Source organism: Moschus berezovskii, chromosome 27 (genome assembly GCF_049115385.1).
Source record: "Moschus berezovskii isolate FMDL1 chromosome 27, NW_MosBer_1.0, whole genome shotgun sequence".
NCBI lineage: Eukaryota > Metazoa > Chordata > Mammalia > Artiodactyla > Moschidae > Moschus > Moschus berezovskii.
This window is the reverse complement of record NC_142486.1, coordinates 23503093-23526134: the sequence shown is the minus strand read 5'-3', so window position 1 is coordinate 23526134 and position 23042 is coordinate 23503093. Positions and strand designations below refer to the sequence as shown.

The window sequence follows — 23042 nt, the reverse complement described above, 5'->3', positions numbered from 1 at the left end:
GAACCAATTTTTAAGGGATGAAATAAAATGAAACAAGTTATAAAGTTTTTAGAAAAGTCTTCAATAACAGATTATCATAATTCTCAAAGTACAAGTATCTACCTGAAAACAGTCTAGGGATTTTTTATTGGTCACACTGTTATTCATAAAATTTAAAAATAATTTAAAATTCGTTTCAAGGTCTAAGTGTAAAAGGATATCATATATTGTATACCTGAAACTGATATAATATTGTATGACAATTTTAATTCAATATAAAGAAATAGGATATCATGTATTAATATTGCTATTATTTTAATCTAATAAATACAGTTTACCAAGTATTTAACTTGTGGTTCTTCAAAAAAGTGTGATAAGTTTGGTAACAGTTAATATATGAAATATAAATAAAATAGTATAAGACATTATCAGCATACTCATGTGTGGAAATTCAGGGGACAATCAGGATTCATACATGGAGAGAAGACAAATTAGATAACTGGTGAATGAAATTAGAAGGCTGGATATTATTTTTTCCTATTTTCAGTGTGTGTGTGTGTGTGTGTGTGAATGTGCTGAATAGCCCCACAGTAGCTTACAGAGCTCAGATATGCAAAGTCCTCACAACATGTAGCCCTATACACATTTTTTTCTCTTTACTGCACTAAAAGTCACACTGAAGTAAAAACATAGTTTAGACATAAAAAAGGTCAATTTCTCATTGAAGGTCTGAGTCTCAGTGAATTTTTAGTAGAAAAATTTACATTTCTGTCCCAAATAAGGTTTGTTTCTAGAGAACTAAAAGTGAGTCCTCTTGGGGAATGAGATAGAACTACACTGTTTGCTCTTTCCTTTTGAAGTGTTTGTTCCCACTTGAAATAACCACAACATTTTCTCTTTTCTTGGTACTTCCCAATGGGACAACAATAGAAGACTTTTCCATGGTTTGGTCCATTATTAGAAACAGTAAGTCTCTTAGATCTGCGGCCACACTTGCATAAAGGAGGTGTTATTTTTCCACTCTTCCAAGGCTCTTGCAGATTAACTGTAGAAGTTAAGACAGAAGGGAGAATCTTCCAGGAAGAAATTGATCCTGGGGAGTCATTAGATGATGCAGGCTTTTCTTCATGAATAGTGAAACTCTGTTTTTTTGCTGGTGGGAAAAGTGGAGGACTAGATGGATTCCTTTTACTATCATCTAAACAAAGAGGATGTTTCCCCAAAACTAAAGGATGAGACACATTGGAATTAACACTGTTGAAATTACTTGATTTACATTCAGGTAATTTAAAGCCAAAAGTATCTGAACCTGGATCTTTGGCTTCCTTTATATTATAAATAGTGGTATGGGGACTCTTATATACAATAGACTTAGAGGTAACAGATTTTTGAGGAGTTTCTTCTGTGCCTCCAAAGTTTTCATGACTTAACATTTCAGATTCTTCTAAAACCATTACTCTTCCTCCAGAATTAAGTGAAGTGTCTACATTTGAGTCACTAACGGGAGGTATACAATATATATTTTGCTCGGGCTGAGATGCTGGCAGTAAAGCTACATCCTCCCAATCAGCCAACATAGGTAAACAGTCAACAGCAGAACTCACTTCCATATCAGAAACATTATTAAAAGATGAAATGGTAGTTGAAACAGGTACCAGCTCTGAACCAACTGTTGAAGATTTAGAATTGGTATTAAATGCAAGATGTTGGTTTATTTGCTTCTGCATAGGCGTATTCCGGCTGGAAGACTGCAACTGTCCCAGAGAAGTCCAGGACTTAGTAGCATTAAAGACAGATAAACAGCTTCTGACATTGAGAAGACCTGCTTTTATGCTGTCCTTTTGTTGTAACTGATCCTGCTGTACCTTTATAGGAGAATTCACACCAACTGACTTCATTTGAATTTTCTTGTAAGATTTTATTGAATTTTTAGGCTCCCTACCATATATGCTGGAATCATTAGTATTATTGGTACAGGTTGATGTTTCTTCAACTTGATCCATATTCAAATTTCTGGTGAAAATGTTAGGATTCCTCTTAGTGGAAACCTATGATTCCACAGACAAAACCAACAACTTTAGAAACTCTGCATTCATAATTTTAGTATACATTATATGATATGACAAAAAAGAAAAACATCAGCACTGATTGATCTATAAATGACAGCATACATAACATCTACATTTCAGTTAACCTATGATTACTTCTGGAGTTTGAAATAACAGAATAAAGAGGCAAGAAACCACTAACCTTGTTCAAAGACCTTGTAATCTTCATTAAGCAACCATCCCTGATCATTTTCCAAGCAAGAAGGGCAGTATTCCGAGAATCATCCAACCCTGAGGAAACAGATACCAAAGACTGCATTTAGTGGAACCTATGTAAAGAAATATACTACCACTTAAGCAGAAATTGGAACATACAGTTGGTTTTAAGATCATCTACTAATTTTCATTATAAAAAATGGTCTTGTGGAAAGCTGTGGCAGCCTCACCAATGAAAGATTTCCCACATTTAGTCATAGGGTCCTGAACTTTTGTTTGTTGGGAGTTTTTAAATCAGTTTTGATTTCAGTACTTGGGATTGGTCTGTTCATAATTATTTTCTATTTCTTCCTGGTACCTTTCTAGGAATTTGTTCATTTCTTCCAGGATGTCCATTTTATTGCCACAGAGTGGCTGGTAGTAGTCTCTTATGATCCTTTGTACTTCTGTGATGTCAGTTTTTCTTTTTTCATTTCTAATTTTGTTGATTTGAGTCCTCTCCCTTTTTTTTTCTGGATGAGTTAGGCTAAAGGTTTCTCAATTTTATCTTTTCAAAGAACCAGCTTTGAGGTTCACTGATCTTTGCTATTGTTTTCTTTGTTTCTATTTCATTTATTTCTGTCTGATCTTCATGATTTATTTCCTTCTACTAACTGTAGGTTTTGTTTGTTCTTCTTTCTCCAGTAGCTTTAGGTGTAGGGATAGGTTGTTTGAGACTTTCTTGTTTCTTGAAGTAAGATTGTATTGCTACAAACTTCCCTGAGAACTTCTTTGGCTCCAGCCCATAGGTTTTAAATCACTGTGTTTTCTTTTTGTCTCTAGGTATCATTCTTTAACACCATACATAAAAATAAGCTCAAAATGAGTTAAAGACATAGATGTGAGACTGGGCACTATAAAATTCTTAGAGAAAAACACAGAACACTCTTTGACATAAATTGCAGCAATATCTTTTTTGATCTGTTTCAGAGTAATGGAAATAAAAACAAAAGAAATGGGATCTAATTAAATTCAAAAGCTTTTGCACAGCAAAGGAAACCATGAACAAAATGAAAAGACAACTCACAGAGTGGGAGAAAATATTTGCAGATGATGTGACAGACAAGGTATTAGTCTCCAAAATTTACAAACAGCTCATGCAGCTAAATATCATCAAAATAAACAACCCAATCAGAAAATGGGCAGAAGACCTAAATAGACATTTCTCCAAAGAATACAGATGGCCAAGAGGCACATAAAAGATATTCAACATCACTAATTATCAGAGAAATGAAAATTATCAGAGAAATGAAAATTATCAGAGAAATGCAAATTAAAACTACAGATCCCTCACCTCACACCAGTCAGAACGGCTATCATCAAAAAATTCACAAACTGTAAATGCTGGAGAGGGCATGAAGAGGAAACCCTCCTACATTGCTGGTGGGAATGTAAATTGGTACAGCCACTATGGAAAATATATGTAAGTTCCTGAAGAAACTAAAAATAGAGCTACCATATGATCCTGAAATCCCACTCCTGGGCATGTATTTGGATAAAAACATGGTCCAAAAGGATACATGCACCCCAATGCTCACTGCAGTGCTATTTACAAAAGACAAGACATCGAAACAATCTAAAAGCCCATTGACAGAACATGAATAAAGAAGATGTGGTACATATATACAACAGAATATTGTTTGTGGTAGTTATAGTCTCTGACTTTTTTGTGACCCATGGGCTATAGCTCACCAGAGATTTCCCAGGCTAGAGTATTGGAGTGGGTTGTCATTTCCTTCTCCAGGGAATCTTCCCAACACAGGGATCAAACTCATATCTGCATTGCATGCAGATTCTTTGCCATTGAGGCACAAGGGAAGCCCAGTGGATTATCCAGTCATTAAAAAGAATGAAATAATACCTTTGCCACAACATGGATGGACTTAGAGATTGTCACACTGACTGAAGTAAGTCAGAAAGAGAAATATCCTGTGTATCACTTACGTGTAGAATCTATCTATCTATACAAATGAACTTATTTACAAAATAGTAACAGACTCAGAGACTTAGAGAAAGAACTTATGGTAACAGGGGGAATGGTGGGGGGAGGGATAGTTAGGAGTTTGGGATTGACATATACATTCTGCTATATTTAAAACGGATAATCAACACAGACCTACTGTATAGCACATGGAACACTGCTCAGTGTTATGTGGCAGCCTGGATGGAAGGGGAGTTTAGGGAGAATGGATACATTTACATGTATGGTTGAATCCTTTCACTGTTCACCTGAAACTATTATAACATAGTTTGTTAATTGGCTATACTTCAATACAAAATAAAAAGTTAAAAAAAAAAAAAGAACAATAAAAATTGAAACAAAAATAAAATGGATGGGGACTTTCCTGGTAGTTCAGTGGCTAAAACTCTGCAGGAGTCTGGGGTTCAATCCCTGGTTAGGGAACTACATTCTGCATGGCTGGTAACTAAAGATTCTGCATGCTGTGACAAAGACCAAAGATCCCATGTGCCACAGCTAAGACCCAGTATAGCCAAATAAATAAATAAAAAATTTTCTAAAAAAGGATAATCAGCAAGGAACTACTGTATAGCACAGGGAACTCAGCTCAATATTATGTAACAACCTAAGTGGGAGAAGGATTTGAAAAAGAATAGATACATGTATATGTATAACTGAATCACTGTGCTATATACCTGAAACTAATAACACTGTTAATCAACTATACTCTAAAATAAAAAGACTAAAAAATAAAACCACATGATTATCTCAATAGATGCAGAAAAAGATTCTGACAAAAATTCAACACCCATTTATGCTAAAAGCTCTGAAGAAAGTGGGAATAGAGAGAACTTACCTTAAAATAATAAAGGCCATGTAACACAACCCACAGCTAACACCATTCTTTATGGTGAAAAGCTGAACGCATTCCCTCTAAGATCAGGAAGAAGGCAGGGATGTCCACTCTCACCATTTTTATCCAACATAGCTTTAGAAGTCCTAGCCATGGCAATCAGAAAAGAAAAAACCAAACAAAAGGAATCCAAATTGGAAAAGAAGAAATAAAACTGATACTGGATGCTGATGACATGACACTAGTCATAGAAAATCCTAAAGATGCTACCAGAAGACTACTAGAGTTCATCAACAAATCTGGTAAAATTTCAAGATACAAAATCAACACACAGAAATTTTGCATTCTTATACACCAACAATGAAAGAGCATAAAGAGAAATTAAAGAAACAACCTCATTCACCACTGCATCAAAAAGAATAAAATACCTAGGAATAAACCTACCTCAGGAGACAAAAGACCTATACTCAGAACACTTCACAGTGTTATATGAAATACAGCGTATCTTATGATACTGCTGAAAGAAATCAAAGATAACACAAACAGATGGAAAGATATACTGTGTTCTTCGACTGGAAGAACCAATATTGTGAAGTAACTATACTATCCAAAGCAATATACAAATTCAATGCATTTCCTACCAAATTATCAGTGGCATTTTTCACAGAATTAGAACAAAAAATGTTACAATTTGTAGGGAAACACGAAAGACCCAGAATCGCCAAAGCAATCTTGACCAAAAAAGAAAAAACAGAGCTAGGGAAAACAGGCTCCCTGACTTCAGACTATACTACAAAGCTATAGTAATCAAAACAGTATTATACTGGCACAAAAACAGATATATAGATCAATGGAACAAGATAGGAAATCCAGAGATAAATTCATATACCTATGGTCAATTTCAGGCTGAGGATATTCTTTGTTAATGACATCACTGAAAAATGTGATGCAAATGAAAGACTGTATAAAAATAAAATGACTTACATAATAAAATTAATCTCAAGATATACTAACCAAAATGTTCTCGTCCCAAGAATTGCATTCCCACTTCCTGCAGGGCACCACTGAGTCCTTTTGGCTTTCTTCTATAGAAAATCTAGTCAAATAAAAGACAATATATCTTAAAAAATAATTACTATGTGAAAGGCTATACATTTAGCCATTTACTTCTCATTATTTTTATTCTATTAGATTTGAAATGTGCTTATTTTTGTGTTGTTTTTATATACTTTAAGAAAAGTATTTATATGGAGGCTTGAAAACAAAATATTTTGTTTGTAGAAACCCATACCCATGTGTGAAGTGAAAATCACTCAGTCGTGTCCAAGTCTTTGTGACCTCATGGACTATACAGTCCTTGGAATTCTCCAGGCCAGAATACTGGAGTGGGTAGCCTTTCTCTTCTCCAGGGGATCTTCCCAACCCAGGGATCTAACCCAGGTCTCCTGCATTGCAGGCAGATCCTTTACCAGCTGAACCACAAGAGAAGCCCAAGAATACTGGAGTGGGTAGCCTATCCCTTTTCCAGCAGATCTTTCTGATCCAGGAATCAAACCGGGGTCCCCTGCATTGCAGGTGGATTCTTCACCAACTGAGCTATCAGGGAAGCCTATATGTAGGATAAAGCTTAATAACTTTTCAATAGAAGGAAAGTGAACATGCCCCCTTACCTTGTAAGTTACTCTGAGATCAATCCAAGAATTAAGGAACACAGGTTTTAACAGCTGTTTTCTTTTACACTCATACTCCAGGCAAACCCCCAAGTCCCAGTCTGCATCAAGAATATTACAACAAAGTCAATGATGCTAACGGATTTTACTTATGCTATTATTTATAAACAAAATGCTGAAAGTTGACATAAAATAGAATAACAGGACTTAGAATAATACATAACAACATACACTATATTTTATACATAGTATATACAACATATGGTATATATTATATACTATGCAACATATAATAGAAGAGTAAGATTTTGTTGCCCTAATATTTAACAATTATTCATAACTTACTATTAAGAAATTAGATCAGTAAGTTTCAAAATGATTTCTTAAAAGCCCAGTAAAACACACTGACGTTTCAGAAAGAGTAAGGTGTCACATTACAAGGCTTAGGTGGAAAAGATTATCTGCTTTCAACATTCTAGAAAATACTAATGTAACTGAGAAACCACACATCTTACGGGGACCCTGTTGGGCTGTACCCCACAGCCATACAAGCACTGTATTTGCCCAACCTAAAGACCAAAGAAAGAGCCCAGAGTCAGTGACAGAGACATCAAGGGTTTAATGAACAGGGGGACTGTACATGTCTGAAGCAAGGTCTTGGAGCATACTCCATCATGTGAAGCAGATGGTGGGCAAGACATGGCAGCAGTCTTTGGCAAGGTGTTACCAGTTATAGAGGGAATTGACATCAGTTGGTTCATCAGTTACCAGGGAAAGCAGCTGAGGAGAAAGCCCTTCATGTCCCTTTGATCAGCTATCATGGTGGAGATAAAGATTTTGGTCTAAAGATCTAACGATTAGAACAATCACTAGCTGGGGCTAAGGGCAAGTATGTATTAAGAGGGGAGGTCAGTCATATGAGTAGGGTGTAGGTCAAGTAGGGGTATACAGAGAACAAGAGAACAGCCATCTTGAGTGGCCTGATCATACAGACCCAAATACAATTATCAATGCTATGCTGCCAATAACAGAGCATTGTTAACAATGATATTAATGGCAGTGCTCTATCAGGGTATATAAAAGATCTACTTTAAATGGCCCGTTTTTTTCCTTTGATGTCTACATTAGAAGTGTGAAAGTATAAAAGCAAAGATTGCAAGTTGAATACGGATTCTTTTTATCAAAGTTGTAGAAATACCATGATAAAAAAAATTTTCACTGGTCTTTGCCCAGATTCAGGAGAATAGAGAAATCTAGAAAGATTCTTAAAAGTTAGAGCTTAACTTTTAAAGGTGTTTAAAATTTTAAAAATATGAATAAGTTTACTTTTGTTGGTTAACATAATGCTAGACATTTAAGACTTCTTTTTGTGGCCCAGAAAGGTAACAAGTATAATTCTCACTAGAGATAAAGAATTACCTAGTGGCAATGCTACTCATTAATGATTGCTAAATATAATTTATTTTTTTTACCTGACCAAGTAACAAACGCACATAATTTTACTTCAGAAGTGGAAATATCTGAAACTGTAGTAGCAAAAATAATTTTCTTCTGTTGCTGAATCTTCTGAATCCATTTACAGAACTGAGATAAACAAATCTTCAGAGGGACTCCTTCATCAACTTGAGCCTAAATAGAGTCATATAATCTGAATTCAATAACTGAATTCCATAATTATTGTGCACATAATTAGGCACTATGGGGAGGATATGCAACAAGGAAGAAGAGGTTTTAACTAGCAGTTTATCTAGTGAAAAGATGTTAAAACACATAGGAGAGAGATATTACAACAATTAGAATTCTGCAAGATAAGAAAAATTACATTGACTAAAATCACACAGAAATACAATAAAGATATCTGATAGGCAGAAATTTGATATCACTTAATTTCCATAAAATATATTTGATATACATTTTTATAACACTATTCTTTCCAATTTTTTTTGGCTGCACCATGGGGGAATCTTAATTTCTCAACCAGGGATCAAACCCATGACCTCTGCAGTGAGAGTGCAGAGTCATAACCATCAGACCACTCTGGAAGTTCAATTATTTCTGATTTTTAAAGATGCCAATGGGCTTCTGGAGGGGACCATATTTCTAACAGTGAATGAATCTAATTCCACATGGCATATAGCTTATTTTCTTTCTGAAAGTGATTTCTGAATTTTAATATTTACATCTTTCCTGCTTGTTTTTTGTTGGAATGGGAGGATGAGAAGTGGGGAAAAGAGAGGGCATACCTGCCTTATGCCTGTCAGTTCCATGCAAAATTCAGAAAGAATTGGATGTTCCTGAGGCTGAACATAAGCATGGAACTCAGATTCAATCTCTCCAGTTGACGTGTTCAGTAATACAGCTGGAAATTCAACTACATGAAAGAATCATCAATTGACAGTTGCATACATAATTGTTAAACTAATGCTGCAATCACTTTAAGTATATATTGATATTAGCTTCACAGAGTATTATTAAACATCATTGTTTTAGTGAAAGCACATTAAAATGACCAAAGCAGTGTAATGTAATGGTTATATAAAATTATACCAAAGAATAAATCAAACTATTAAAGTTACTTATTTAAAACTCTTGAATGTATTTCCATAATTAGAAGATCATATGAAAATTGAAACATAGTTCTTTTTGCAAAGGTTTTTTTTTTATCAGTTTCTATGTAGTTGAGATTTTGAATATAATCCCAAAACAATTATTTTATATGGTGACACACTTAGGTATTAGGTTTGTGGGTCTTTTTTGTCAAGTCAGATTTCATAGTAAATTACCACTTCACAGATCACTTTGTTTTCTTATTTAGCATTGCGTGTGCTGTGTGCTAAGTTGCTTCAGTCATGTTCAACGACCCTATGGACTGTAGCCCACCAGGTTCCTCTGTCCACGGGATTTTCCAGGCAAGAATATTGGAGTGGGTTGCTGTGCCCTTCTCCAGCGGATCTTTGGCCATTGGCAGTCAAGTTCAGACTTACTTATTTCCTGACTCCGGTGGCGTTTCCCATCATTCCAACATGTTGACTCAAAATCAATGATGATTAAGTAGTCAAACAACTGCTCTGCAAAAGATCAGTTTTGTCCTTATGTATTACCAGTGTTAAAAGTGTAAGACTACAGAATGTAAAGAAATGAGACACATTACTTACTAGATTTGCTTCTTCCTAGGTTTCCATTTGCTGGTGGAATCGACTTTCTCCTAATTAATCCAAGCTGCCTAAAAATGTAAAACAATCCAGGTATGTTCAACAAAATCATTCACATTCCTGTTTACATAAGTTAACAAACTGATGGTATAACCCTCATTATTAATGTACTAATGTACTGTGATTGAGAGGAAACTGAACTAGACTTTGAGGGCAAAAGACTTTGGTTCTTTGCACTCTTCTGACTTTAGTAGTCATTCTACCAAAGAATGTTCAAACAACTACACAAACTACTGCACTCATTTCACATGCCAACAAGAATGCTCAAAATTCTTCAAGCTAGGCTTCAAACAGTATGTGATCTCAAAACTTCCAGATGTATAGGTTCAATTTAAGAAAGGCAGAGGAACCAGAGATCAAATTACCAACATCTGTTGAATCATAGAAAAAGCAAGGGAATTCCAGAAATATATCTACTTTTGCTTCAATGACTACACTAAAGCCTTTGACTGTGTAGATCACAACAAACTGTCAAAAATTCTTTAAGAGATGGGAATATCAGACTACCTTACATTCCTCCTGAGAAACCTGTACGCAGGTCAAGAAGTAACAGTTAGAACCGGATATGGAACAACAGACTGGTTCTCAATTGGGAAAGGAGTATGTCAACGCTGTATATTGTCACCCTGCTTATTTAACTTATATGCAGAGTACATCATGAGAAATGCCAACATGGATAAAGCTCAAGGTGGAATCAAGACTGACGGGAGAAATGTCAATAACCTCAGATATGCAGATGACACCACCCTTATGGCAGAAAGTGAAGAGGAACTGATGAGCCTCTTGATGAACGTGAATGAAGAGTGAAAAAATGGGCTCAAAACTCAACATTCAAAAAACGAAAATCATGGCATCTGGTCCCATCACTTCATGGTAAATAGATGGGGAAACAATGGAAACAGTGACAGACTTTATTTTCTTGGGGTCCAAAATCACTGCAGTCATGAAATCAAAAGATGCTTGCTCCTTGGAAGAAAAGCAATCGCCATCCTAGACAGCAAATTAAAAAGCAGAGACATTACTTTGTCAACAAAGGTCTGTCTAGTCAAAACTATGGTTTTTCCAGTAGTTAAGTACGGATGTGAGAGTTGGACCACAGAGAAGACTGAATGCTGATGAACTGATGCTTTCAAATTGTGGTGCTGGAGAAGGCTCTTGAGAAGTTCTTGGTCAGCAAGATCAAACCAGTCAATCCTAAAGGAAATCAACCCTGAATATTCATTGGAAGGACTGATGCTGGAGCTGAAGCTCCAATACTTTGGCCACCTGATGCGAAGAGCTGACTCACTGGAAAAGATCCAGATGCTGGGAAAGATTGAGGGCAGGAGGAGAAGGGGGCAACAGAAGATGAGATGGTTGCATGGCATCATCGACTCAATGGACAAGAGTTTGAGTAAACTCTAGGAAAAGTAAACTCTAGAAAAAGACAGAGAAGCCTGGCGTACTGCAGTCCATGTGGTCACAAAGAGTCAGACATGACTAAGTGACTGAACAACAAGTAATTCTACCTGTATGGGCCTCAAAGTGCATATCTGCAAACAGACTGTTTCTCTGTGCTCTTATTATTTTATAGTAATAGTGAAGAACTCAAGTGGTTGTAAAGATGCATTGAAACCTAAGTTAATTTTGCTTTTGCATTTTTCAAGCCTTTGCTATGTGAATAGCACAGTGGAGAGGAGAGAGGGCAGGTCCAGTCTTCTAGGAGTTTAAAATATCTGAGTAAATAAACTAGATATTCATGGAAAACTAGTGTAAGGTAATATATAATAAAGGATCCTTATGAGCAATATTCTAAGTCCACAGAAAGGGAAGAGCTTGTTACCTGAGGCCTCCTGGTAGGTGTCAAGCCAAAAGACCACCAAGGCAAAGAGCAGAAGGAAGGATTTATTACTTGCAGCAAGGATCTTTCCTGGTGTTTCCCACACCAGTGTTGCCCCTCAACGCAAAATTAGGTAAGAAGGAAATGGCAACCCACTCCAGTGTTCTTGCCTGGAGAATTCCAGGGACGGCGGAGCCTGGTCGGCTGCCGTCTATGGGGTTGCACAGAGTCGGACACGACTGAAGCGACTTAGCAGCAGCAGCAGCAGCAAGCTAAGGGTACATGTAGAGGCTTAGGTGGTTGAGATTCCAAACATTAGCTGATTGAAGTCAAGAGGGTCAAAAAGGTCAACATCATCATCTCTTGGGTTCCAGGTGATCGGGTGGTTGAGTGCTACAGGCTAATCTTTACCATTGAAACAGAACTAGGAATTTTTTCTTTTATTTTTGGCAGCTTGCAGGATACTGGTTTCCAGAGCAGGGATCAAACTTGTACCCTCTGCAATGGAAGCTGGGAGCCCCAACCACTGGACCAGCAGGAAACTCCCAGGACTAAGAGTCTACCTCTGAGATATTATCTTTGCCACCGTTACTTCTCTTGCCTGGCAACAGTTATTTGTTTCTGCATTCTTTGTTTCTTTAATAGCATTAATTTCTGAACTTCTCTGGTAGTCCAGTGGTTAGGAATCCACTTGCCAATGCAGGGGACATGGGTTCAATCCCTGCTCCAGGATGACTCCACACATTGAGGGGCAACTAAGCCCAAGCAGCACAACTACTGAACTCGCCCTCCCCAACTACCAAAGCCAGTGCACACTAGAGCCTGTGCTCTGTAACAAGAGTAGCCACCTCAATGAGAAACCTCCAGACCACAACGAGAGTAGCCTCCGCTTGCGGCAACTAGAGAAAAGCCTGTGCACAGCAGCAAAGACCCAGTGCAGCCAAAAACAAAACAAATTTTTTTTAGAAAGATCACTGTGGCCAGACTCAGACCACAAAATGGCTTATGCCAAACATGGCTTCTCAAATATTGAGATAGTCATGTCTGGTTGTCTTTCTCCAGCGAATATCTGCTTACATGTTTATTGAGGTCTTAGGCTTACTGACATCTTAAGTGTCCTGAGACAAAACTATTCAATACTTTGCTAAGTAGTTTAACCAGGCAGACATCACTCATTCTAGTTTCCCTGTTTGACCTGTGTTGGGAAGTTGAGAATAATGGCTAACATCTATTGATTGTTTACTATATAATGGTGGTGGAAGTTTAGTCAGTCTTCTGACTCTTGGAATCTTCTGTCCATGGAATTCTCCAGGAAAGAATACTGGAGCGGCTTGCCATATCCTTCTCCAGGGGATCTTCCCAATCCAGGGATCAAACCCCGGTCTCCTGAACTGCAGGCAGATTCTTCACGGACATATTACTCACTGAATTAAGATGTTGATCTCATTTCATCCTCAACAACTGTACAAAATAGTCCCTTCTGCTATCTGCATTTAATCGGTGAGAAATCGAACTCGGCAATTTGCCAGAAAACACGTATTTAGTATGTGAAACCAGGATGATCCAACTGTGAAACCCATGCTTTCACGAATGCATTCCACTGTTTCTATTTATCAGAAGTGTGAAAAGCGTGTCCAAAAATCAGGAAAAAGCCCACGATTCACTCTGTGAATTAAACAGATCACTAGTAAGTGGGTGGGGTGAACAGCTTGATAGGTGGAGTGATCTTGATAGCTGCCGGTGACCTCTGAATGGTCCCCTAGGGCTGTTCTTAATGTTCCCGGAGACCTAGAATTGGCAGACACTGGCTCAGGGGCACAGGGTAGAGAGCCCTCCCTGGTCCTTCCAACACTCCTACAAAGAGCTGACTGAGGCTCGAGACTGCAGTCCCGTAAGAGTGACCTTCCAGTTCAGGCTGGCCAGTGCACGCCCAAACTAAAGAGAACGGAGGCTGAACACGGCGGACACTGACGCGGACGCCAGCGCCGGATCAGGAGCGCTCCCCCGCCACCGCCCAGAACCGCAGTGCATACCGTGCGAGTCTCTTGGTCGCCATCCCTGACGTTCCTTTCTTGGCTCAGCCCAGCCGCCGGAAGTCGCTGTACCCCCACTTCCGGCCTATTCAAACGCCCCGCGCGGTTTCGGAGGCTGCTGCGGCGGCTTCTCTGCCTGTGGCTGAGGCGGAGGCGGGGGTTATCTTTACTCTCCCTCCCGGCTTCTTTTCGGCGTCTTCGGGTATACGGGGGTTGGGGAGTGGTTTTTGGCAGAGAAGCAGTTAGAATGCGCCCCCTTCCCTCTTCCTAACTGACGGTTAGGTTGCGCCGTTGGGGGACCGTTTCGAATTCGGCCTCCAGCGTCGGCAGTAAAGCCGTTTGGCTTGGTGCTGCGTGGCGTTCTGCGTGGAGTAACGGGGAAGACGGTTGGCGCCCTCGCTTTCCGCGGTGGGCGGGGAGCGCTCTGTAAACTGATTTGAGAGGATCTGAGGAAGGTGGTAGGTAGGCTGTCGAAGCCCTTGCTCCTCCCCACTCTGGAGACAGCCCGGGCCATCAGGGCGTCGGGGTTTCCTCAGAGCGCTAAAAAGCGATCTTTCTCAACAGGCTCATGGAGCCAGAGAGGAAAAGGAGCGGGAGGACCCTCAAGAAGGGCAGAAAGAGGAAGCGGATTCCGAGCAAGCTGGTCGGGGCCGCTGAGGCGATGAGATCCCTTTGGGATCCTGAGGAAAGGCAGCAACCTGTCGCCAAGGTGAGCAATGGGGGATCCCGACTGGGCAGCCCGAGGCAGTTTGGAACTCCCAAATAATACAGTACCACTTACCTTGGGGCCGATATTGGCGGTTTAAAACCGGTATTGTGCCTGGCATACGAGAAGAATGTTTGTTCAACAGATATTTTGAAGTCTTCTGTGTGCAGGAATTGTTCTAGGTTCTGCAAATATACCAGTGCATAAAAGCACAAAATTTCCTGCCCCTGTGCAGTTTACATTCCAGTAACGGAATAATAAGGCTGATAATCTATCATTTCTTGAGCATTCTGTGGCATCCCCATAGTCATCAGATTTCTATTGTCTTTCTAGGCACTTGGGGAACATTAGTGAGTAAACAAAGATTGCTATTACCTTTCTAGTGGAGAGAGAAGATAAACAATAGTAAGGGAATTACTGCTGTGAAGTCTTTTAAAATGCGATTCCTTTTGGGGGAGCCTATCAGATTGGCAAAACAATTTTTTTTTAAAAGGTTAACGTGGTAGAAAGTTCAAGGAAGTTGACAATCTCATCACTTTATTTTGAAACCGTCTCAAACTTAAAATTTGCAAGGACAGTATCAGAAACTACCTTCCACCCACATATTTTAGTGTTTACATATTTTCTAATATCTACATAACTAAAATGCAACCAGCAAAATCAGGAAATAACATGGATATATGCTACCATCTAATTCTCAGATCCCATTCAGGTTTCTCCAGTTCTAATAACGTTCTGTTTAGCAATAAGATCTAGTTTAGAATAAATGTGTTACTTTAGCTGTTATGTTTCCTTCAATGCAAACAGTTATTCATTCTTTGACATTTGTGGCTTTACTACCTTTGAAGAACCTGTACCAGTTATTTTGTAGAATGTCAGAATGTCCCTCAAGTTAGGTTTGTTTTCTCATTATTAGATTCACGTTATACATCTTTGACAGGAATGTCACAGAAGTGATACTATGTTTTCTTGTATTTTATCAGGTTGTACCCTAATGTGACTTATCCCAGTACTGATGATATTAACCTTGATAATTTGATTAAGAAAGTATGTGCTAAATTTCTCTAAAATTGCTCTTTTTCTGTTATTTTGTGGGGAAATGCTCCCTCGTTAAACTTTCAGTTTATTCATTTTTTTTATTAGTATGAATTTGTGGATACTTAGTTTATTCAATTAATTATAATCCATTAGTATATTTATTTTGGTGCTCAGAATATCCCAGATTTGGTCATTAAGCTAGCTTCTGTGTCCCTTTGACATGGACCTGATCATTCTTGAGCATTTCCTTATTTTTCTGGCACAAAAAGATATTTCAGACTCTTCTGTGCTTCCCCTGTCTTAGCCCTGAAATCAGCCATCTCTCTGAGGAGAATTGGTTATTTTTAGTGGAGAATGACATTTAGAAATTCAAGATCTGGGTGCTAGACGTGCTGATTGCTATTGGGATGTCAATACTCCAAATGAGAGCTAAGAAATATGTGTGTATAGGTTTATACACACATACGTATGTTTACATTAAAATACTTTTATATATATAGATATATATATATATATTGAAAAACTGTCAATTCATATCAGTATCTTTGCTTCCAATCCAATTCCACTGAGTTCATTCTAGTTGTCTCGCTTTTCATATTTATAACTTCCTTATATAGCTGAAAAATTTGACTCTTGTTATCTTCAAATATATTTGACTTGGTCCCCTCTTTCTGCCATTGCCTCACACCCTCCTCACCCAGCTTAGGCTCTGGTCATTCTGCATAATGTACCAGGTCACTCTCCATTGTGAATGCCTTTGTTGCTACTGTGACAAGCTACTCACATGGTGGATGCCTGCACTTACCCTTTTCAGGTTCTGAATTCAGTGACATTACTATTTGTCCCTCTGGACTGGTGCCCTCCTTACCCTAAACAATTTCTTACATCTGATGCCAGCGTCACTGCTCTCCACTTCCCACTGCATGGATACCCTCCTCATACTGCTCAGGCTTTGACACTTCACACTGGGCCACTGTCTTGCAACGTATATTCTGGTTTCCTAACCCTTGTTGTTCAGTCACTAAGTTATGTCCATCTCTTTGTGACCCCATGAACTTCTGCATGCCAGGCGTCTCTGTCCTTTGATAATTCCTTGAGTTTGCTCAAACTCATGTCCATTGAGTCAGTGATGCCATCAAACCATCCCTTCCTCTGTTTTCCCCTTCTCTTGCCCTCACTGTTTCCCAGCATCAGGGTCTTTTCCAATGAGTTGGCTCTTCGCGTCAGGTGGCCAAAATATTGGAGCTTCAGCATCAGTCCTTCCAGTGAATATTCAGGGTTTATTTCCTTTAGGATTGACTGGATTGATCTCCTTGCTGTCCAAGGGTCTTTCGAGAGTCTTCTTCAGCACCACAGTTCAAAAGCATCAACTCTTGGGCACTCAGCCCTCATGCAGCCTTCTTTATGGTCCAGCTTTCACATCCATACATGGCTACTAGAAAAACCACAGTGTAGACTATACAGATCTTTCTTGGCGAAGTGATGTCTCTGCTTTTTAATACTCTGTCTAGATTTGTTACAGCTTTTCTTTCAAGGAGCAAGCGTCTTAATTTCATGGCTGCAGTCCCATTCACAGTGATTTTGGAGCCCAAGAAAATAATATTTGTCACTGTTTCCATTTTCCCCCATCTATTTGCCATGAAGTGATGGGACTGGATGCCAAGATATTTGTATTTTGAATGTAGAGTTTTCAGCAAGCTTTTTCACTCTCCTCTTTCACCTTCATCAAGAGGCTCTTTAGTTCCTTTTCACTTTCTGCCAGTAAAGTGGTATCATCTGCGTATCTGAGGTTGTTGGTATTTCTCCCAGCAATCTTGATTCCAGCTTGTGAGTCATCCAGGCTGGCATTTCTCATAATGAGAAATTTAACTCTACATATGAGTTAAATAAGCAGCATAACAATATACAGCCTTTGACATACTCCTTTCCCAATTTTGAAACAGTCTGTTGTTCTGTGTCCGATTCTAACTGTTGCTTCTTGTCCTGCATACAGGTTTCTCAGGAGGCAGGTAAGGTGGTCTGGTATTTCCATCTCTTTAAGAATTTTCCACAGTTTGTTGTGATCCATCCAGTCAAAGGCTTTGGCATAGTCAAAGAAGCAGAAGTAGATGTTTTTCTGGAACGCTCTTGCTTTTTCTATGATCCAAAGGATGTTGGCAATTTGATCTCTGGTTCCTTTGCCTTTTCTAAATCCAGCTTGTACATCTGGAAGTTCTCAGTTCACGTACTGCTGAGGCCTAGCTTGAAGGATTTTGAGCATAATCTTGCTAGCATGTGAGATTAGTGAAACTGTATGGTAATTTGAACATCCTTTGGCATTGCCCTTTGGGATTGGAATGAAAACTGACCTTTTCCAGTCCTGTGGCCACTGCTGAGTTTTCCAAATTTGCTGGCATATTGAGTGCAGCACTTTAACAACGTCATCTTTTAGCGTTTGAAATAGCTCACCTGGAATTCCATCACCTCCACTAGCTTTGTTCATAATAATGCTTCCTAAGGCCCACTTGACTTCACACTCCTAGGATGTCTGGCTCTAGGTGAGTGACCACACCATCATGGTTATCTGGGTCATTATAACGTTTTTTGTACAGTTTTTTTCTGTGTATTCTTGCCACCTCTTCTTAGTATCTTCTGCTTCTCTTAGGTCCTTACCGTTTCTGTTCTTCATTGTACCCATCTTTGTATGAAATGTTTCCTTGGTATCTCTGTTACTGAGTCCAAGCTTGCTCTGCTCACTACACAATAGGCCAGTGAATCCGAGAGACAAGATGTTGAGGCAAGGAAGAGCCAGCAGACCGAGAAGATGACAGACTAGCGCCTCAAAGTAACTATTTTATTAGGGGCTGGATGCCAGGTTCTTTTAAAGGTAGAGAGAAAGAAGCAAAGTAAAAAGGCCTTTAATTTTGCAAACATCTCCTAGAATGGCCTCAGGCATCCCCTGCCTGAGGCAGGGGATTTTTTCCTTCCTGCCATCCACATGTGGACAGGGTCTTGAACAAAGACATTTTAGTTTAACAGTCAGGCGGGGGGCGTATTCTCTGAGGCAAACCATTCTGTGTGATTATATATTAATAACAAAAGCAATGAAAAGCAAGTCAAAGAAACAGTTCCAACGTGGAGTCAGAATTGACTTCCTCTCTGCAACATCCCCCATTTTCTTTCTTTATTTTTTATTGAAGGCAAATTACTTTACATTAATATATTGCTTGGTTTTGCCATACATTGATACGAATCTGCCCCGGGTGTACACGTGTTTCCCCTCTTGAACCCCCCGCCCACCTCCCTCTTCCCCATATCCTCCCTCTTCCCCATATCCTCCCTCCAGGTCATCCCCCTGCACCAGCCCCAAGCATCCTGTATCATGCGTCCCGTTTTCTTGAAGAGTTCTGTAGTCTTTCCCATTCTATTATTTTCCTCTATTTCTTTTCACTGTTCACTTAAGAAGGCTCTCTTACCGCTCCTTCTGGAACTCTGCATTCACCTGGACTTTCTCCGGTATAGTATGCTCTCCCCATCCTACTCAGGCTCTAACATCCCATGTTTGGCAACCGTGATTACTTACTGCTGTATATAGAGTCCGTCATACATTATCAATATTGTGTATTTTTATTTGATGAGTATAAATTTGTATATTTTTTCAGGAGTTAGCAATTTTGTCAGAATGTAAGGTATACATGATTATTTGACGAGGAATTTATCCTGAGAAAATAGGTGTGCAAGAATGTCTATACAAGGATCCTCATCATAATATTGTTTATAATTTAAACAAGTGTCATCAATAGGGAATTTTTTTTAGATAAGCTGTAAGTTTTTAGGTAAATTGAGAGAGTAAACTATTATTAAAATCGACGTTTGTTATATTTAACAGATATGGAAAGATATTTACAGATTCCCCCCCACCCCCAAACCAAGCAGCTTGCAGGATCTCTTTTCCCTCTCCAGGGACTGAACCCTGAGCTACAGCAATTACAGTGTGCCAAATCCTAACCGCTAGACTGCCAGGGAACTCCTTCCCTGGGTTTTTTGGTGTGTGTGTGGTGGAGGGAGTTGGTTACAAAACAGTGTAAACTGTAATCCCTTGGGGACAGTATAAGATAGAGATGAAAAGAATTTGAGCTTTGGAGCCTACATTCTGATTTTGGTTCTGCACTTATCTGTTGTTCCTACATTTCTTTATTTGTAAAATGGGGATAATAGTAGTGTCCACTTACAAAGAATTAAATGATTTAATAGATGTGGGTAAGTGCTCAGCATTAGCTTTAAATAGTCACATGGAAAAATAGTAGTAGTAATAATATCTGGTGTTTACTTATCTTAGAGTATGTTGGGCACTGGCTTCTATACATTACTCTTGCCTCAGTACATTACCATGTTGGTTTTCCCAATAATATCATAAGGTAGAATTATAATTATTCTGTAAATGAAAAAACCTTAGTCTTAGGTCAAAGCACTTGTCCCTAACCTCTTAACATCTTACGGCACTTAGGATGGTAGAGCTTGGTATTTGACCTTAGGTAGTGGAACTCCGGGGCTTGAACTCCTAACCACTGTTACTCTGAGGCCTCTCAGACCAAAAGGAAAATGATATGAGTTGTACTTGAATTGTACAAGTACAGGTAACTTATTTTCACCTATCTATTGTCAGTTTTACCCTTCTCTATTATCTGACTCTTTTTTAACAAGCATGAACTACTTTAATAACTTTATGTAAGTACAAAGCTGTTTTAAGGAGAGGCTTAAAGTCCGACTCCTTTGCTTAGGCCACATTGGTCTTCTATGATCTGACTCCAACTTCATTCTTTCCTCTCATATCTCCATTGCTCTACAAAACCTGCAGTCTTGGCTCCAGCCAAACCAAACTACGTATTTAGGCACAATGTTTCCTCCTACCTGGCTGACTCATTACTTTCAAGGTCCAGTTGCATTATTTTCATCTCAGTTATGCTATCTCTAAAATTCTCCAACCCCCCAAGACAGTTAGTTTTAGCCTCTTTGCTCCTTTATCTTTAGAACAGCACCTACATCTTAAACAGGAATTACCTGGTTCTGCATTTTTTCACCTTGGTCGAATGGGCTTCTTAAGAGCATATTTTATCCATCCTGCTATTCCTAGCACATAACAAGCTAGGGATATCTATAATTAAGGTTCTGTATCAGTGTTTATTAAATATCTTATTAATACTGTCATATCACAGGTTGTTTTAGACCTTCATTTCTAATTAATTAGAACCCTCCTTATGTTTATATTATGGTAAAATAATCAGAAACTAGAATATTTTAAAATTTGCCGTGTTTTTGTTGCTGTTGTTTATAATCATAATCCGCTATGCCCTGATTTACTTTTGCAGAAAGCTCGATTATCTACCATTTTATTTGCTGAAAACTGTGAAGTAACCCATGGCCAGCTATGTGAATTGCTGAAGTATGCAGTTCTGGGCAAATCCAATTTTCCTAAACCCAGGTATGAGATGAACTTTAAAGATGGATATAGACCTGAGGTTTCAAATTTGTATCTAGGGAACCATATCTGCCTGACATTTTTTATTTGCCACCCAGAATGTCCTAATTTTTTAAACAAAATTATCAACAATTTAAACTGGAAATTCCTTTATAAAAATCCATATTTCTTGAAAAAACTCTGGCAACTGTCCCTATGAATAGTGGCCTCTCATTTTAGATGTATACTTCAGTGTCCCACCTGGCCAGCTTCCCTTATTTATATTATCTGTCTGGCTGCTATAGGTATTTTAGTTTATAACCTCTGATGGAGACCTGATTGAAATAACATCATATATTAAGAATTCCAATCTTTTTTCTTCTTTGCAAATCAGGGGCAAAGAGAATATGACTGTTTTGGTATCCTTAGTGCCATTATTAAATGTCTCATGAAAATTGTGTTCGTGTATGTACCAGTAGAGAGATTTTCAGATGTATACTTCTGTCTGGGGGTAGGGTAGCTAAATACCTCAAAAACCCTCTCTGCATTAACAGATACTGCCATTGCTCTTGTCACTTTATCTAAAACTGGCTTTCTTGAAGCCAGTCATATGCTTGCTGCTGCTGCTGCTGCTAAGTCACTTCAGTTGTGTCCAACTCTGTGTGACCCCATAGATGGAAGCCCACCAGGCTCCCCCTTCCCTGGGATTCTCCAGGCAAGAACACTGGAGTGGGTTGCCATTTCCTTCTCCAATGCATGAAAGTGAAAAGTGAAAGTGAAGTAGCTCAGTCGTGTCCGACCCTTAGTGACCCCATAGACTGTAGCCTACCAGGCTCCTCCATCCATGGGATTTTCTAGGCAAGAGTACTGGAATGGCTTGCCATTGCCTTTTCTGAGTCATATGCTTACTTGCTTAGAAAGGGTTGTAGAGCAGATTGGGATGTTGAAGATACACCTTTGTAAATTGAGCTTAATTAGTTCAAGTTTAAAACAAATCTTAATAGGATTTTGGATTTGAATTCATTGTGTTTCACTTGTTATTCTACTTGATTTGAATGAAATAATTACCTCGAGAGATCTTTGTTTAAATTCAAAGAACAGCTGTAATAGCTGTTCTTCATTTCCAGGCAGTCAGTGAGCAGTGATAAACTCTAATAGCTGTTGCTCAGTGCTTTTTTCACACTGCCCTTCTGAATGCCTGTAACTGACTTAAAAGTTTCAGTCTCAGCTGTATTGGTTTGATTTTTCAACAGCTGGTGCCAGCTTTTTCACCAGAACCACCTGAACAACGTGGTGGTTTTTATACTGCAGGGATTGAGTCAGCTACACTTTTACAAGTTCTATTTGGAATTTGGATTTCTCCGAAAGACATTCAAACATGTAAGTTAAGAAAACTTTTTATCCGGACTTGAGTCAGGTTCTCATACTTCGAGACTAGGGCATATATTTCAAATTGTGCTGCTTGGCAGCCTGATTGAACAAGAAGTAGAAGTTGTAGAAAGCTAAAAAGGTTACGATTGATACCTTGTGTTGGAATTAGATTTGTCTCTGATATTTTTCTTTTGGTAATCTAGGCAAAATCTCAGATTGCAAGCTGTAGTTCCCAGGCTGTAATCTATAGTTCCCAGATTGTAGTTGATATTGTCACATTTTATTTGGGCACTGGTGTTTTTAAAAATTGTAAAATTTACGTAAAATCCATGTTTCTTGGCCTCTCTTGACAATATCACAAGATTGAGTTCCCTTAAAACAGTATCTGGAGCTGAATAGCAGCTGTCTTCCATTCTTTATCAGATTGTTTCATCCATTTACCCTCAAGAGCATTTGAATTTGTTAGTTGTAGCCTAATTCTCCTTGGGTCTTCGTTTTCTTTTCTGCTTTAATTTTTTGAATACTGCTGCCTGCTACTGCTGCTACGTCGCTTCAGTCGGGTCTGACTCTGTGCGACCCCATAGGCTCCCCCGTCCCTGGGATTCTCCAGGCAAGAATACTGGAGTGGGTTGCCATTTCCTTCTCCAATGCTTGAAAGTGA

General features: G+C 38.8%; 2 protein-coding genes across 6 annotated transcripts in view; one reads left to right on the top strand and one right to left on the bottom strand.

Annotated features, from left to right (window-relative positions):
- Nucleotides 1-136: 136 nt before the first annotated feature.
- ERI2 (ERI1 exoribonuclease family member 2) lies at nucleotides 137-13958 on the bottom strand. 3 transcript variants are annotated; one of them, XM_055409614.2, is made up of 9 exons: nucleotides 13830-13958; nucleotides 9921-9988; nucleotides 9750-9833; nucleotides 9009-9136; nucleotides 8238-8394; nucleotides 6766-6866; nucleotides 6110-6191; nucleotides 2230-2318; nucleotides 137-2027 (listed from the first exon to the last, which is right to left on the bottom strand). In XM_055409614.2, the coding sequence occupies exons 1-9, from the start codon at nucleotides 13850-13852 to the stop codon at nucleotides 690-692; spliced, it is 2070 nt and encodes a 689-aa protein (XP_055265589.2). In that variant the 5' UTR covers nucleotides 13853-13958; the 3' UTR covers nucleotides 137-689. The 3 variants fall into 3 exon arrangements, with proteins under 3 accessions (XP_055265589.2, XP_055265590.2, XP_055265591.2); XM_055409615.2 differs by having other exon boundaries at nucleotides 8259-8394; XM_055409616.2 differs by having other exon boundaries at nucleotides 9750-9828; nucleotides 13830-13866.
- REXO5 (RNA exonuclease 5) overlaps nucleotides 13902-23042 on the top strand; it is a 56360-nt gene continuing 47219 nt past the window's right edge. Inside the window, exons 1-4 of one of the 3 annotated variants that reach the window (XM_055409613.2) lie at nucleotides 13902-14031; nucleotides 14394-14538; nucleotides 20922-21034; nucleotides 22264-22390. In XM_055409613.2, the coding sequence (XP_055265588.1) occupies nucleotides 14398-14538; nucleotides 20922-21034; nucleotides 22264-22390 (381 nt within the window). In that variant the 5' untranslated portion in view covers nucleotides 13902-14031; nucleotides 14394-14397. The remainder of the gene's footprint in view (nucleotides 14032-14393; nucleotides 14539-20921; nucleotides 21035-22263; nucleotides 22391-23042) is intronic. The other 2 variants (XM_055409610.2, XM_088832935.1) reach the window with 2 other exon arrangements.